Below are 15448 nucleotides of genomic sequence, written 5' to 3' on the forward strand. Positions count from 1 at the left end.
TAGGTGAAAATTTCTGGTACTAGTATGAATATTTCTTCCATTCACTATTTGTCACATCATCGTAGTAAAAATGATTTAAGATCCAGCAACATTGGAAAAACTTAATTATAAAGCCAGATTCAAGATTTGAGAATACAAAGAATTTCTTTTTCTTTCAAGTACAAAAGAGGAGGCATTTCAATGAGTATAATTGAATACAATATAGAATCTCTCTCTCCTTTCAGGTAAAAGAAAGAAAGAATTTCTTTCAGTGAGTAAAATTGAATACAATATATTAAACATATTACAAATTATATCGACGGACAACAACATTTGCTTCTCCATTTTTTTCTGATATGCTATCACTACAGATTGAGATATAAATCACCTGTCTAAAATTCGTTCCTAACTACAATTGAAGCTTTGGCGCGCTTCGTGTATCAAAAAGGTGAAGAGCTCGCCAGCCAGAAAGATCAAAAAGAAGTAGCAGTGAACTGCTCGAAGAAAAGCAAGAGATTTATGATTGGTCAGTCTGATCTTGGCCTTTGTGAACCACTTTTGGGATTGTTATACAATGGTAAGAGCCAATGGGTGGACCCATATTTTCTTCTTCCACAACACCTCCAGTAAACAACCAAAACACCAGCCAACACACCCAATGGGATTGCCCATCTGTCTCAGGAAATAAACCGACAAAACAAGTTTGATTCAACACCAATATTAGTTTCAGGACAATATATAACCTTATACCAAAGCAATATAACATTTGGACATGTTCTGGTGAGAATACAAGTGCTTTTCTCTTTCCCCTGGTGGAAAAACAAAAGGCCATTCTATCTTTTAACAAGTTATCAATCCTGAAGGTCATTTACAGAAATAGTAGATAGAGGAACTGAAAAGCTATCTAATAGGTCCCTAATAGCTCCATAAACTGTGAAAGTGTCTTCTAAGTTCCTGTACTTTCAATTTTGTATCAAATAGGTCCATAAATTTAAAAATGTTGGATAGATTAGGAACCTATCGACACTTTTAAAGTTATGAGATCTATTAGAAACAAAATAGAAAATACAAGTACCTATGAGACACATCTTAATATTCAATGACCTATTAAAATTTAAACAACACTATGAAATTTCAGGCTCTAAATTTATATAATTTAACCTTAATAAAATCAACTGTTTACATGACAAAATGATGCAAGACTTGTGGTTTGATAAAATAGCACTACCCATTTTTCTCTTTTAAGGCATCAAAATAAGTAGGAATGAAATAATCTAAATACAAATCAGAACAAGCAGCATGATATATATATATATATATATATATATATATATATTTTTTTTTTTTTTTTTTTTTTTTTTTTTTTGCAAAGGAAGAAGCATGATATTAGACAGGAAGAAAGATCACTAACCTGTCCAAATCCAGGATGGGGCTATAAACGATTGTTTCCCAGGTGGCTACAATAAAATGCCAAATGGGGTTGTAATAAAGATTCTCGGCCGACCAAAACATCCTTGTGTATGTCTCCAAAAAGATAAATAGCATCCATGCCCCAATTTCAATTAAAAAGAACTTTATAATAAACCTTCCCACGATCACCATGACAAGAGAAAAGGCCACCAACCAATTGAAAAGCCTGTGATTGTATTCCTTGATAAAGAGAGATCGTGACTTCCCCAACATCTGTAAATGATGACTCATACACGATCAGAAAATTCAGCTTTCGAAAATGTACGTTCAATTGGGTAAGATTGGGATAATATATGATTTTATTTCTTGGAGAAAACCTATGCATCGACCGGAACATAGAGTATATACACTCCATGGTCTGAATATAAGCATTGGTTGTACAAGAAACAGTAATATACGTACACCTCCATTTTTAATCAAGCAAAACGTCCATCTTAGCTTGAAAAAATATATGGCAAACATCTACAGACAAACGGCTGTACCCTCACAGTCTATCAGTATGCACATGGGTAGAAAACCTACCAAATTTATTCTTTTTAAAACAAAAGAAGATTAAACTACCTATTTAGCCATCACATGGAAGGTCACTCAAAAGACTTGAAAGATATTGGGAACTTTATGAATAAATCAGGTAATAAACATAAGTTTCCTAAATGAGCAAAACTAAACTAAACATTTCAATGCCATCTATGTTCCTTGACATTAACATAAGATCAAATTAAACACCAAGATATCAATAACCCAATATGTGATAAGTGAATGTGTAAGGCAACAAATGGATGAAAAGGGGAAGAAACAAAAAACAAACGACTGCCTTACCTTTGACATGCGATGCTCATAGTTTTCTTTTGAAGGGCCAACACACTCTAGCTCAAAACTTTGGTTGCATTGCAGAAAACCTGCATTGAATTTTGCCATTGATGGAAGCCTTAGAGCTTGAAGGTGGTCCATTTGATCTTCACACTTCGTATAAAGTTCTTCACAGAGCTTTGAGGATTGATATTGATTTGCCAATATAACATTACTATGCACCTATAAAGAATTTCTAGAGGTATGAGAATTTACATATAACAAGGGGTTCAGGAATCAAATAATCAATAAAATAAATCAAAAAGGGAAAAAAAAGGATTTTAGGCTGTTGTAGTTGAGGCTAATCCCATATACAATGGATGTTAAGAACCAAACATGAAGAAGTCCTATTTTATTATTATCATTATAGCTACTACTATTGTCTATTATTTTACTAAAATCTCGCAACCCCTCAATGCTCATGCGCTCAAAACTGGGATTCCACATTTGGTACTCCAGACACTAAGGATGCACTCTGATGCGATGCCCCATGAGCAGTTAAATAAATCAATTTTTTGTTATTCCTTACAGTAAGGAAGTGGTAGCAAAATGACTAAGATACGCGAAGGTATCGTCTATGTTCAGGAAACTATTATTCACCAATTTGTATACCCTTTCGGCTTTCATAATTCAGGAAGATACTTGAGATCACAACCCAAGAAATTGATGCTACAGCTATACTTGAAAACTTTTTTTTTCCTCTAAATAGATGGGAAGTTGAAACCTTGTCAATTTCTTCATCAAGTTGTACGACTGATTTCTTTGCATGGTGACGGCCGAAATGTTGTTCATCAAAAGCTTGCATTGCTGCTGCTCGATGTGTTTCATGGGCACCATGCAGAGATTGCTCTGTCATAGGTAAATGCAATGTTGCCATTCTGTCACTGTATACTTTCAGACATCGCTCAAGAATGCCCTTGTTGAAAACCTCAACAAGGGATCCGGTAGATGGAATTTCCCCCTTGTTCAATGCTTCAAGAATCTACAAGTAGAAAAAAAAGGTAAATTGAAATTACAACTAAATTCTGTATTTGTAAAGATTGAAAACAAATTGGATGCAGAGTGTTACAATCCCAACTGTGACACAGAGCATCATTTCAAATGTTAATCAAATTGTTATTGTAACCACTGGTGAAAAGTCTAATGAGCAACTCAAGATTCGTCATCTACATGAACTGGAGTTGATAAAATTGCACATAAATGCACCACCTGTTCTAAAAAATATACAAATTCCTTTCCATTCAAAGATTTTCCCTGCACAATCTTTGGACGGATAATGCTCGTAACAAGCTCTTTCAACTCTTCCCTCCTTGCAACATATGTTGGCTCAAGCTCACCATCTTTCATATCACAAAGCTTTGTCCTTTGGAGATGAGGCTGTTAAAAGTAAAAGAATCACAATTTTGTTGGACTCAGAAATTTTTTTTACAGAAAGTATTCCAATTAGGAAAATGAACTGGATGCATAATAACCTGAATGGAAAATGAGGAATCATACTTTTTGTATTTATAATAGTTGGAATGAACAAAAAAAATCTCAGAAATCTCAGAAATCCTTAATCATATCCCACAAAAGCTGAAATAAACTAACTATTTCCTAAAGAATAGCAACACGTGATTGACTAAGAACAAACAAAGATCGCATGCAATCCTGAAGCAAATATTTTTTTTAACAAGAAACAAAAGAAAAATGTTCAACGATACAAGCTCTCAAAGGAAGCGAAAAAATTGAGAAAAACAACCAAACAAGGAACAAAAATACCTGATAATAGAACAAAAATACAAGATACAGGGAACACAAATGCACATAAAATACTAAACTTGCTAATAGGAGGTGGTTTCATAAACAAGCCTCCAATTGATCTCAGATTTGTGGTAAGCCAAACCATAGTTACTTCTCTATTTTGTTACACCTCCCTCAAGAAGTAGGGTTTGATCTTTAAACGTTCAGCCTTTACGTAAAACAGCTAGATTGTTTCAGATAGCAATTTTTGACTGATTTGTCAACAAAAACCTCTTCGCATTCCAAACCTGATGATTCCTATCAACATCCCTCTGACCTCATTGTTTCTTTTTCTTGCATTGATTGTCCCTCAATCTTGCATTAAATCTTCTAATGCTTTGAATTTCCTACTTAGTTGTCTTCTTGATGAATATGGACTGCTCCCAACTGCCCCACAACCTTAAATTCTGACCGTCTCCTCAATTTTCTCCAATCTCACAGAAATAGTATTAGGAGCATTTGTTCTTTAGGTGTCCTTTCACAAGGATTTGTTGGGGTCTCTTATTTCAACAATTTTCTATAAGTTGGGTGTTTGACAGGAGTGTTCCCAAGAATATTGAGCAGCTGCTGGAAGGTCCTTTATATTCCTCACAAATTTGGCTTTTATGGGTAAACTCCATTAAGGCTATACTGTCCGAGATTTAGTTTGAAAGGAATCAACGGGTATTCGAAGGGAAGTGTCATTCCTCGTTGGAGTGTTTTAATCTAGTAAAGTTTAAGGTTTCTCATTGGTGTTCTCTCTCAGATTTATTTGTCAACTATTCACCTAGTATGATATGTTCCAATTGGGAGGCATTTATAACTACCCCTTAGCTTCGTTGCTTTCTTTTATTTCTATTCACTCCTTTCGGAGCAATTTTATTCCTTCTCATTTCTCAATGAAAAGTTCGTATCTTGTTAAAAGAAAAAAAAGAAATAGTTATGATAGTAAGGGCGTGTCAGTAAATTTCCAAGGAATTGGTTATAATGGAGGGGGTGGAAGGGCTGAAGGTAGACCATAGTTTAGTTGGTTCAGGCTTGAGTGTGCTGTTGTGAGAAGAGGGTCCAAGCACCTTTAATTACTTTGGTGTTTGCCTTTCTGTAACTACTAACAAGATGGCTACTGTGATCAGAACAAACACTCCTCCAAATGAAATTCGCAATGATCTTTTCCATGATCTTGAGAAATGAGAAGAGAGAAAAATAAAGAGAGGACTGGGGTTCTACCTTTAGAAATGTGAAGGCTTCTCCATTTAGCCAGCTTAGCCTTCAGCTTGTCAGAAACAAATCCCAGATAGAGGAACTTCTACGGACTCCAAAGAGAAAATTTGAGGTAAATGAAAAGTATAGTTTCCTTTTTTCATCCAAAAGATGTACCCACTTCTAAGCTTCCTCATCTTTTTATTAATGTCTATATTAGCAGTTCTCTTTTTTTTTTCCTTTTGGTAAGAATTTCAGGGGTTGCAGTCTTAACTCGTAAAACAAGTAGTAACATTTACCCCAGCTAAGAGCTAATAACATAACTATATTCAAAAACATATTGAAAGAAGTTGTTATGTCGTTGAAAACTTGATTGTTCCTTTCAATCCATAGTCTCCATAAAAAGTCGCGAATAGTCAGATTCCAAACAATTACAGCTTCCTTCTTGTAAGGTATCGATTACCTTCTTGGAATTCTATTCCGATTCAAAAAGAGCCCATAGGCGATTACAAGTTACCCCACCAATTCGAGAGGGTGGGTTTCTCTCCTTCCTACCTTACTCACTAAGGCACAAACACAAAAACAGACTTGCCTCCCCCAGAAAGGGCACACTGCCTATATCTACCGTACCTACCTTCCCTCCCACAAAATTGGCAGATATTCTCTCTCTTGGCCGTTAGGCCTCCTCTTGGGTATTTCCCATATTACCCTCTTGGTTATTTCCCATCTTACCCCTCCTAGAGTACTTCTTTGTAATCGGGGGTCTAACACTTCTTAAAGGGATGGGCCACCAGAAGCGCATGAAGAAAAATCTTTGGGTTAATCTGGATAGGGAAGCACCAATCGAAGGCTAGCCTCATTCTATTCCAAAAACCAGTAGCATACATGCAGGTTACAAATAGGTGGCCTCGAGTCTATAATAGCAGTTTTAGAAGATTCAAAGAAAGCCTAGAGGCTTTTATAAATAGATTCGAGATAGACCACCAATTTTCACAACAATAATGAATCAGCGGCTGAAAGAGTTTCTCCACAACTTTAAAAAGGTAGAGGGGCTTGTCTAAGGCCTCTGTTAGCAAGAATTTTGCCTCTAATCTTCCATTGAGAATGGTATAAAAATATGTCGTTAAAATACTACCCAAAATCCAGTTCCACCATCTATCCCCAAAGTCGTTGAGTTCCAAAATAGCATAAAGATATGACCAATCAACTTTCTTCTAGAACTTCTCATGGTCCACTTCCAAAATCAAACCACTTCTTTTCTTGAACTTCTTTTCCCCTGAGAATAGAGGCCTTAGACAAAAGCCGACTGAGAATCATTATGCTGAAGGACAAGAAATTTTTAGTTGTTCGGCTAGAACCTTGGTATCCTGTAGAGAGAAGCAGCCAAACTGATTGACCTACAACCATTAATCTTAGCAGCTTTCATCCTTTTCGAAATTAGGATATGTAGGTCTCTTTTGTGCAATTGTCTATAATACTGTTTTCAAAGAACTCTCGGGCTACCTTTACTAAATTAGGTTTCAAAGTGTTCCAAGGTCTTAAAACTTTCTAGTTTCTAGTCATGCCGTAACAACTACGTCAAATTTCCAAATTCCAGGAGTTCTTAATTGCTTTGTGAATCTTTCCTCTTCAAAAGGAGGTTCCAACTAAGCACTCCAATAGAAGAGGAGGAATCCCATTGCAGACCTTGAAAAGTAAAACTCTGCCCTAAGAGTAGAATTTCCTGATACCAACCATTTCTTCCTCAATCTCATCTTCAGAGTTAAGGTTGGCCTAGAAAAAGTTCATTTCCTGGAAGAAACCCATCAATGGAAAAACTTATTTGTCTCATCACCATCCTTCAGCCGAAGAAACATACATTATTGTGTCCAGTGTCCACCCCCTTTCCACCTTGGTTCACAGATTTGAAAGCACCCCAGCCAACAATATTTATAGCCGCCTTCAATACTTTGCTCCAACCGACTCTAGTAAACTATTTCATTTAACCATCCAAATTACCTCCCCACCCTTAAACAAATTTAAACCAAATGCCTAACAAATAGGTACGTCCAATACATACCTAGAACATAGCATGCTATTTCATTAAACCATCCTACTATCGAGCATGTCAGGTTTATAGAAATAACATGATTTAACATAAAATTAAATTTACATGCAAGGATCCCATCTTCCTAACACCACAATTAAGCATAACCCATGTTAATAATAAAATCAAAAGTAGAGGCATTGAGAAGTGAGGCAGGGTCATACTTGTGGTAAACTGAAGGCTGTACTATTATCTCCCATAATAGCCAAAGAATCTCGAATTTGGTTTACCTGATGCAATTACAGAGATCACGTCTTTTTCCAAAGTAAACTAAATGTTTCTTTTGTAATGTGAAAAATGAAACAAAAGTCTGCGGGAAATACCAGATCAATGTTTTTGTCTCCTGCATTTACGATAAAAGCACCATCCATTAAAAAAAATTCCATACACGTACTCTATGATACTTAAGAAATCAATTTAGTCAATTGCATAAAATCACTAAAACTGACCTTCCCTATTAGGCACATGCCTAAGAGCTTCATTCACCATTTCTTGCACAGTTTTTCCTTCTATAGAACAGCAATAGAGAAGCCAAATAAATCTAGAGTACAAAAATGGAGCAGTATGAACAAGAAACCTACTTTTTAGTCCTCATTTGATGACTAAAAAATGCATGCAACAGTTTTGCTGAAGTGTCAGAAACAAAATACATCAGGTTAAATCTTAGACATAACGAGCCAATTAATAGTCAGAATCCAGGATAATAATCATCTTAGACTTAACGGGCCAATTAATAGCCAGAATCCAGGATAACATATGTGAAGCCTAGATAACTGAAAACTGGGAATTTTAAGATTACTCTGTTTGTTTGACATGAGAATTCTGGGGGAGGGAGAGGATGGGACTTGGATTTTCATGATTGTGTTAGCTTAAAAAGATTTGTCTATAAAAATAAATAATATCAATTTCAATAATATTCTTGAATTAAATGTTATATTTTTTATATTATAATATAATCTTAATTAAGATTATTGCTTCGTTTTTTTTGTAACAGTTGGAGCTCACTCTTGTAAGTTCTTTTCTTTTCCTTTTTTCTTCCACTTTGTTGCTTGGGCCTATATTTTTTATTACTCTAGTTAGTTTGATCTTTCATTGCTCTTAGTGAAAGTGAATTTTTCTTATTAAAAAGGAGAAAAAGAAATGGAATTAAACGAATAAATTACCACTACTAGTTGCCTTACAAGGACAATTATAATGGACAAACAAGAAAATAACGATGACTATGGTGTTGGAATCTCAAAAGCCACCTTCTTAGGCAGGAATGAGCCACCCACTAGATTGGATGGTCAAGGTTAAGCATACTTCAATACGTGAGCACCTTTGCCTTCTCATATAACTAATATGGAGATACAGGTGTCATTCTAGCTGTGGGAGGGGGTCTCCTCATCCTCTGCCCTTAGGCTGTCTTGCTTCTTTTCATTCTAATGAAAGGTTTCTTTATCCAAAAAAAAGGGTGTCATTCTAATAAGAATATTTCCTTCTCACTAACCAAATGGCAAATGACATGCTGATGTGCATCAATTTGGATCAATTAAAAGATTTAATTTTACTGTTGGAAAAACAAAATGCAGAATCATCAGATAACTCGAAAACGATGTGCAAAAAACCACGAAAGCAGGGAAGAACTTTCTGAACGTACGTAGAAAATCACGCTGGATAAGCCACAGCAGCTTAGCAGGCTCAAAGGCAACATCTTGTCCCTACAGATTATACAATAACAAATCTCCATTAAAGGATGTGATGTAGGTAGAATTAAAGCAACTATAAATGAGTTAAGAATTTACTACCTTCACTCTACGTCCGGGAGCAGTATGCAGAATAAAACACGTAACAGTCAGGTTTCAACATAAAAAATGTAAACAACAAAAAGAAACATGGTTAAATTACAAATTTAGTCTCTAAACTTTGAGGATGGTGTCGATTTAGTCTCGCCCTAAAAAGTTTTAATTACGCTCCTGAAATTTTTTTTATTTTGCTTCTAATAAATCTCTATCATCAACATCATTAACATTTACAATGTTGACATAACATGCTAATTGGACTAACAAGTGATGATTTGGCACGAGATGGACTCACGGAAGGAGATCAACCAAATAAAATCAAACGGAATACAATTTGAACAGGATGGTTTTGTATACTTGCCCTTACTTAATCTAGCTGACCGTCACATCATGCTAAACTATCGGTCTCATCACTCATTAGCTCAATGATCAACATGTAATGTCAACATTTAAGAAACTATGTCATGTAAACAATAATGATCTACTAGAACCAAAATCAAGAGACACCACACAACTATCAAAGTTTAGAAAATAAATTTGAGATTTAACCAAAAAATATTTAATCAAATAAATTTAGAAAATGCAAACCTCCCATAGAATTCTTCAGCAAGCTCAACAGCAAATGACAATCTAGAAATATCAGCTTCACGGATCTATAGAAAAGAAGCCAAAAACATTAGTAGAAACAACTGGAAACTGGCTCAATAGTATCATACGAACTAAAACCCAAATTACAATCATTAACATCAAGCAGATACATGGTGTATAATAGCCTAGTGTCATGCTCTAGTATCATCAAATTTTTCGAAAATTATCAGTAGTCCATTCTTGATATCAACCCAAGTCAACCTAAGGTTATTCATGGCTTGCTATAAATAATAAAACAAAAAGAAGGCCAACTCATAACTATGAGCAATAATGTGGTCTAAAGTATATTGAATTAAGGAGAGTAGTGAACTATTTCAAATATAACATGTTTAGAATTACTTAAATCTCTGGACAATCAGTAGTCAGAGCCACTTTTGAACTGGAAAAAAAAATTAATGACATCATGTGCGGCCATATTTCATAAGATTAAAATTTTAAATATCTGAGGAACTACCCCACCAGTCAATAGATTAAGAGACACTCATAACATTCAAGCTTTGTGTCACGTCCACTACTGTCACTGATCACGCTTGAGCTTCGATATTTGAGTTCAACATAGAAGAATTCTAAATAAGACAACATTTTATTACAGTAGGAACAATGATTGTCCAAAGCTAAAAAGAAAACTGTCTCTCTTATTTGAAGTCACCAGAGGAAAACTTGTTTTTCGTAAGTGAATGAGAAAAAACCAAATGGTACTTGGAATTTGTAGCATGACAATAGCCGATCAGTGATGAATTGTTGTATCCTAGCTATTGTTCCCTTCTTGTCATATAAGTTTAAAATTAAAACTATGGATTCCATTTTACCAATGAAAATTACAAGGTTTCAAGCAAAAGCAACCGTTGATATGTCATATGATGAAAATATCAAGTCATGATGACTCACAGTCTCTGGCAGGTTGTAGATAAGCACAGAACTCAGAACAGTTGCCAGAGCAAAGATCCTGCACAACACATCAAAAGGGAAGATTGTTAAAGGGAATGAACACAAGAACTACCACCTCAAACTAACTCACTAACTCGGATTACCGATCATCATATACATTTGACTTTCCAACACTTTCAAATCCTTCTGTATCGAGGAAAAAAACAGAAGTTTTGACTCCATCAATCATCAACTCCAAAGGAATGCCCCATACCCAGATCCCTGTGCAAGGCAAAACAAATTGACAAACTAAATAAATAACTAACAAGTAAATATAACACATCCACAACCCAACATCATTGCATCTAAATTTACCTTTTGTTTTGGTGTCACGCAGGTGTCCTACACCAAACCCTGAAACTCAAAATATTTGATTTATACATTAAATGATTTATATATATATACATACAGGATATTGGTTGAAACAAGAGAGAATAGGTCCGAACTAATAGAAGTAAACGCACCTTCATAACAAGAAAGAGAGAGAAGTTGGTTAAGCAAGAAAGATTTTCCAGATCGGTATGGGCCAATGACCTTATCGTATGAAAGAAAAACACAAGATAAATCAGACCATATATATATATATAGTATCTAAAAAAGCTTCAACCTATAATATTTATTATTCCAGATAACAAATAAGCAGGTTACAATAAAACTACAAAAAATAAAAAAGGTTAAATTACAAGTTTAGTTCCCAAACTTTGTCCTCGTACTTCAATAAGTTCTAATAGATCTCTACTTTCAACATTGTATCCATTTGATCCTTATACTTAAAAAGATAAAAATAAAAAATAATAATAATAATAGGTCTGCGAACTTCGAGTTTTATGTATCCCTAGCATTAACTATGTTAGTCTAACATTTATTTATTTATTTATTTTGAAAACCCAGAATCAATAGCTCTTTAGCTTTTTACCCTATATCCGTGGGCACCCGCGCCCGCCCAAGGCTCAAATCCAAGAGACATCAAGACTTTTTTGTATTGAATTCACTCAAAGATTCAAACACAAGACCTCATGCTAGGTGATACCACAAGACCCTATCCCCTTGCCAATGGGGATGCCCTTGGGAGTGTTAATCTAATATTTATATAGCATGTTAACTATATTATTTAAGAATTACGTGGTGAATTAGTTCCGAGCAAGGTGTAAGCATTAAACTAATGGAGTTAACAGCGAGACACAAAAGTGAAAGTTCAAGAGCCTATTAAAATCTTTTCAACCATAAGGACTAAATAGGCACAACCTTAAAAGTTTCAGGACCTACTAGAAACTTTTTAAACTATAGAGATTAGATAGACAATTCTTATAATTTAACCAAAGAAAAAATGGAAATCTTACAAGTAAATTGAGGATAACCGGTCCAGGTCCTTGAAGCCATAATTTTTAAACTACTATGCATATGAACTAAAGAAAGTATGCATTAAATGGTTCCCGCATCATGAACCACCCATTCCTCAATAAAAGACTGGAAATCTTTCTCATTTAAAAAAAAAAAAAAAAAATACAAGGGAAAATTATTGTTCAAGATTCAATTCAAAGATATCCATTCATTTAAGTTATGTAGAAATGAGTCTACAAGTACTAAATGTCACAGAAGAGCATCTCAGTCTAACCGCAACAGCTGCAATTGGGTTTGTTATTCTCTCAATGGCCTCTAAACCTTCTCTAGAAAGCCGAAGTTTTGTGTGGCCAGGATCAGGTTCCACAATTGGAAATCTGTAAGTGATTAAAACAAGCTTTAGTCCTTTTCTTACAGAGGAAACAAACAACTCTGGCAAAAGACAGATTCTAAAGCTTTGAACATCATGGGCTAACAAATGAACGAGCATATGTCTTCCATGTGGTATGTTCGACCGTTCATAACAAAATACAAATACGTGTAGAAAATATTAGCAAAACATTTACGGAATAAAACATTGTGAGCTAAGTTTAAGATGAAAGGTGCGTTCATCTCATAAGTCAGAACCTTGTTAAAAGTAAAAAACTGTCCTCTCTCATTGACTAATTACCAATTTTGAGGAGTGACTAATTACCAATTATTTACTAAAATAAAAATTTGCATGATAAAATTAGAGTATCATTTTATAAAAGCAACAAGAAAGATTAATTCTATGTATTTTATTTTTAAATGTGGTATTCAAAATGAAAAATAATTAAAATACTGTGACATGAATTCAAATTAGTAAATATAACTTTTTTGAAAATTAAAATAACACTTTATCTAAAGAAATCAAAATAATAAAAATAGCTTAAAAGATCAATGAAAATTTTTTTAAGACATATTTATTTTGACCCCTAAACTTAGCTCATAGTTGGCTCAATGAGTCAATTTTAATATTACACGTTCAATTTTGTCCAACTAAACTCTAAAGTAAAATAAATATCTCCTCAAAACTAAATTAGAAAAATATTCATGAACCAACCAATAAATCTAAGATTAACCAAACAAAACACTCAAAATCAAGCCAAAACATGCTCAAACCCAACCATGAAAATACATGAACCTGGACACGGAGTAAAGCATTCTAACAAGCTCTCTCTTAAACCTTGGACTAGCCATCTACTTAAAAGTTAAAACATCTTCCAACAGTACCAAATATTGTCCCAATCCTCTAGTTGTCAGTTGTCACCACGCTTCTTCTTGGTTAGTCATATACAAATATAGAAAAAAAAATTTGTAGCTGATAGGCAACCCCTTTATATTTTTTTGGTACCATAAGTGCATATAAATAGAATATGCGAGGCTCGGTTCATAACTCTAAGTTGCTGTTGCACCAATTTCATTCTCGCTTATCTACGTATTAACATTCTAATTGCTAAAATTTTATGCTAATAATACGAGTTGTTCTTCCTTCGGATTCTTTATTCAAGATACAGCATCTTTCAGAAATTAATCTTCTAGTTAATTTTCATTTCCCTCTAATACCTTCCGAACCAAAATTAAATAAAGATTTGTCTCCAGAAGCAACAAAATACACCTTTATATCACTGATCAACTGTGCGCACTACGTAACAACATTATAATAAATTAAACGAAATTAACAAAAAAAAAACTTCCACCAAACTCAAAACGCCAAGTATTACAGATCAACTATTAAGGGCGGCCTGGCTTTAATCTGAGGGGAGCTCCCAAAAGTAATTCAAACCAACTTAGCATCCAAGATTCAGAAGGACAACCAATCTCAAAAGAATAGAAACAAACTTACGCTTGCTGGAAATTCTCTATCGCGAGAGACCCCCAAGGGATGGTGCAGAGAATCGAAAAAATGAAAACCCTCGGTGAAATCCCCATTGCTGAACAACCCTCCGTCAGAGGCAGAAGCAGGCGTAGGAGAACCAAGGGGCGAATCAATTACGCATTATTGATGAGAAGAAAAAACATTTGGGTTTTTTGGAGAAATGGGATCTAGAAAAACCATGAAAAGGGGCGTACGAAAGGAATAATGCAGACGCATGAACTTGGTTTTTGCATCTATGGAAGAAGAAGAAACTGGTAAACGGGGCTGTGCTTGATCTTCAAATTACGGTACCTGCGAATTGCAATTTGTGAATATAATATTTGGAAGAGGAGATGAGATCTACAAGGGGCGCTTCCGTCTAAAGTCTTACATTGAAAGTCTGAATTTTTTGGATTCATATCATAAATGTAGATTACAATGTAAATTTCGAGTTCTCAATGGGATGGAAATATCGACAGAATAAAATGTCCATGTTGTAAAAAGTTGAAAAAATTATAAAATTATAAATAAATATATTTAAATAAATAAATAAATATTTTTTTATTTTAAAACAAGTTAAAAATAATTAATATTAATATTGTGTATATATTAGTGACATTTTGTTGATATTTTTCATATTTTGTCGGTTTTTTTAATACGATAGAAATGTTGATTTATCCCTCATACACGAATATGTCAGTGGAAATGTCGATGCATCGATAGATATTTAATACCATAATTCATATTCTTGAAAATTGATATTTTTTCTTTTTGTCGAAACGAGCATAACTCAACTGTAATTTGATCAAATATACATGTCTTAACTTGTATTAACTAATTGAGCTAGGTTCAGTTTAGCCAAAATTTTGATTTATTTATCAAAATTACTGACAAGATTACAATTAAAGTTTAACTATACACATTTAAAAAAAATTTGTCCAAAGCTATGAAGTATATATATCTCAATTAAATTCTTGAATCTCTAGATATTGTTTAATTAAAATGTATATAAAATAAGTTGTCAAAAATTACTAGTTAAAGATAGATCATCGACCAAAATATTAGAAGTTCAAATTCTCATTTTACTTACTAAACTCGAAAAAAAAATGATAATATATTTTGTAAATTAATGATTTGTATTGGGTTAGATTGAAATTATGGATGTTAAATTTTTAGTTTAAATATTATTTTGATGGGCATTTTTAGTTTTTGTTCATTTTAACTTATATATACTTTCAAAATGTCTATTTTAATCTACATCTAAAAAAGTGACGGTTTTGATTTCTATTCATAAACTATGACATTTATATACATAAATACTAGGGTGTACATTGGAGGATGGATAATCGACCTTATCGATCGAACTAACATCAGTTGGTTGGTCGGCGAGGTAATTAACCCCAATCGATCGAACGACTGATATTTATATTGCCATTGTTGATTCGCTGCCCTCAACCATGGCAGAGGCATCCCTCGATGCTTCAATAAACATCTTAAAAGTGCAAAGAGCAAAATAAACTAAATCTA

General features: G+C 34.0%; 1 protein-coding gene across 1 annotated transcript; it reads right to left on the reverse strand.

Moving 5' to 3' along the window:
• Positions 1-133: 133 nt before the first annotated feature.
• On the reverse strand, positions 134-14346 carry LOC111022842 (Guanylate-binding family protein). The gene is given in 17 exon segments (XM_088117035.1): positions 134-651; positions 1391-1662; positions 2269-2481; positions 3023-3280; positions 3508-3675; positions 7510-7575; positions 7669-7688; positions 7795-7854; positions 8985-9045; positions 9639-9779; positions 10663-10720; positions 10806-10923; positions 11017-11055; positions 11166-11235; positions 12317-12419; positions 13910-13997; positions 14137-14346. Coding segments are annotated over 17 exon segments (1902 nt in total). The 5' UTR covers positions 14159-14346; the 3' UTR covers positions 134-506.
• Positions 14347-15448: the final 1102 nt, after the last annotated feature.

This window comes from Momordica charantia (genome assembly GCF_013281855.1).
Source record: "Momordica charantia cultivar OHB3-1 chromosome 9 unlocalized genomic scaffold, Mcharantia_2.0 BLBB01000009.1, whole genome shotgun sequence".
Taxonomy (NCBI): Eukaryota; Viridiplantae; Streptophyta; class Magnoliopsida; order Cucurbitales; family Cucurbitaceae; genus Momordica; species Momordica charantia.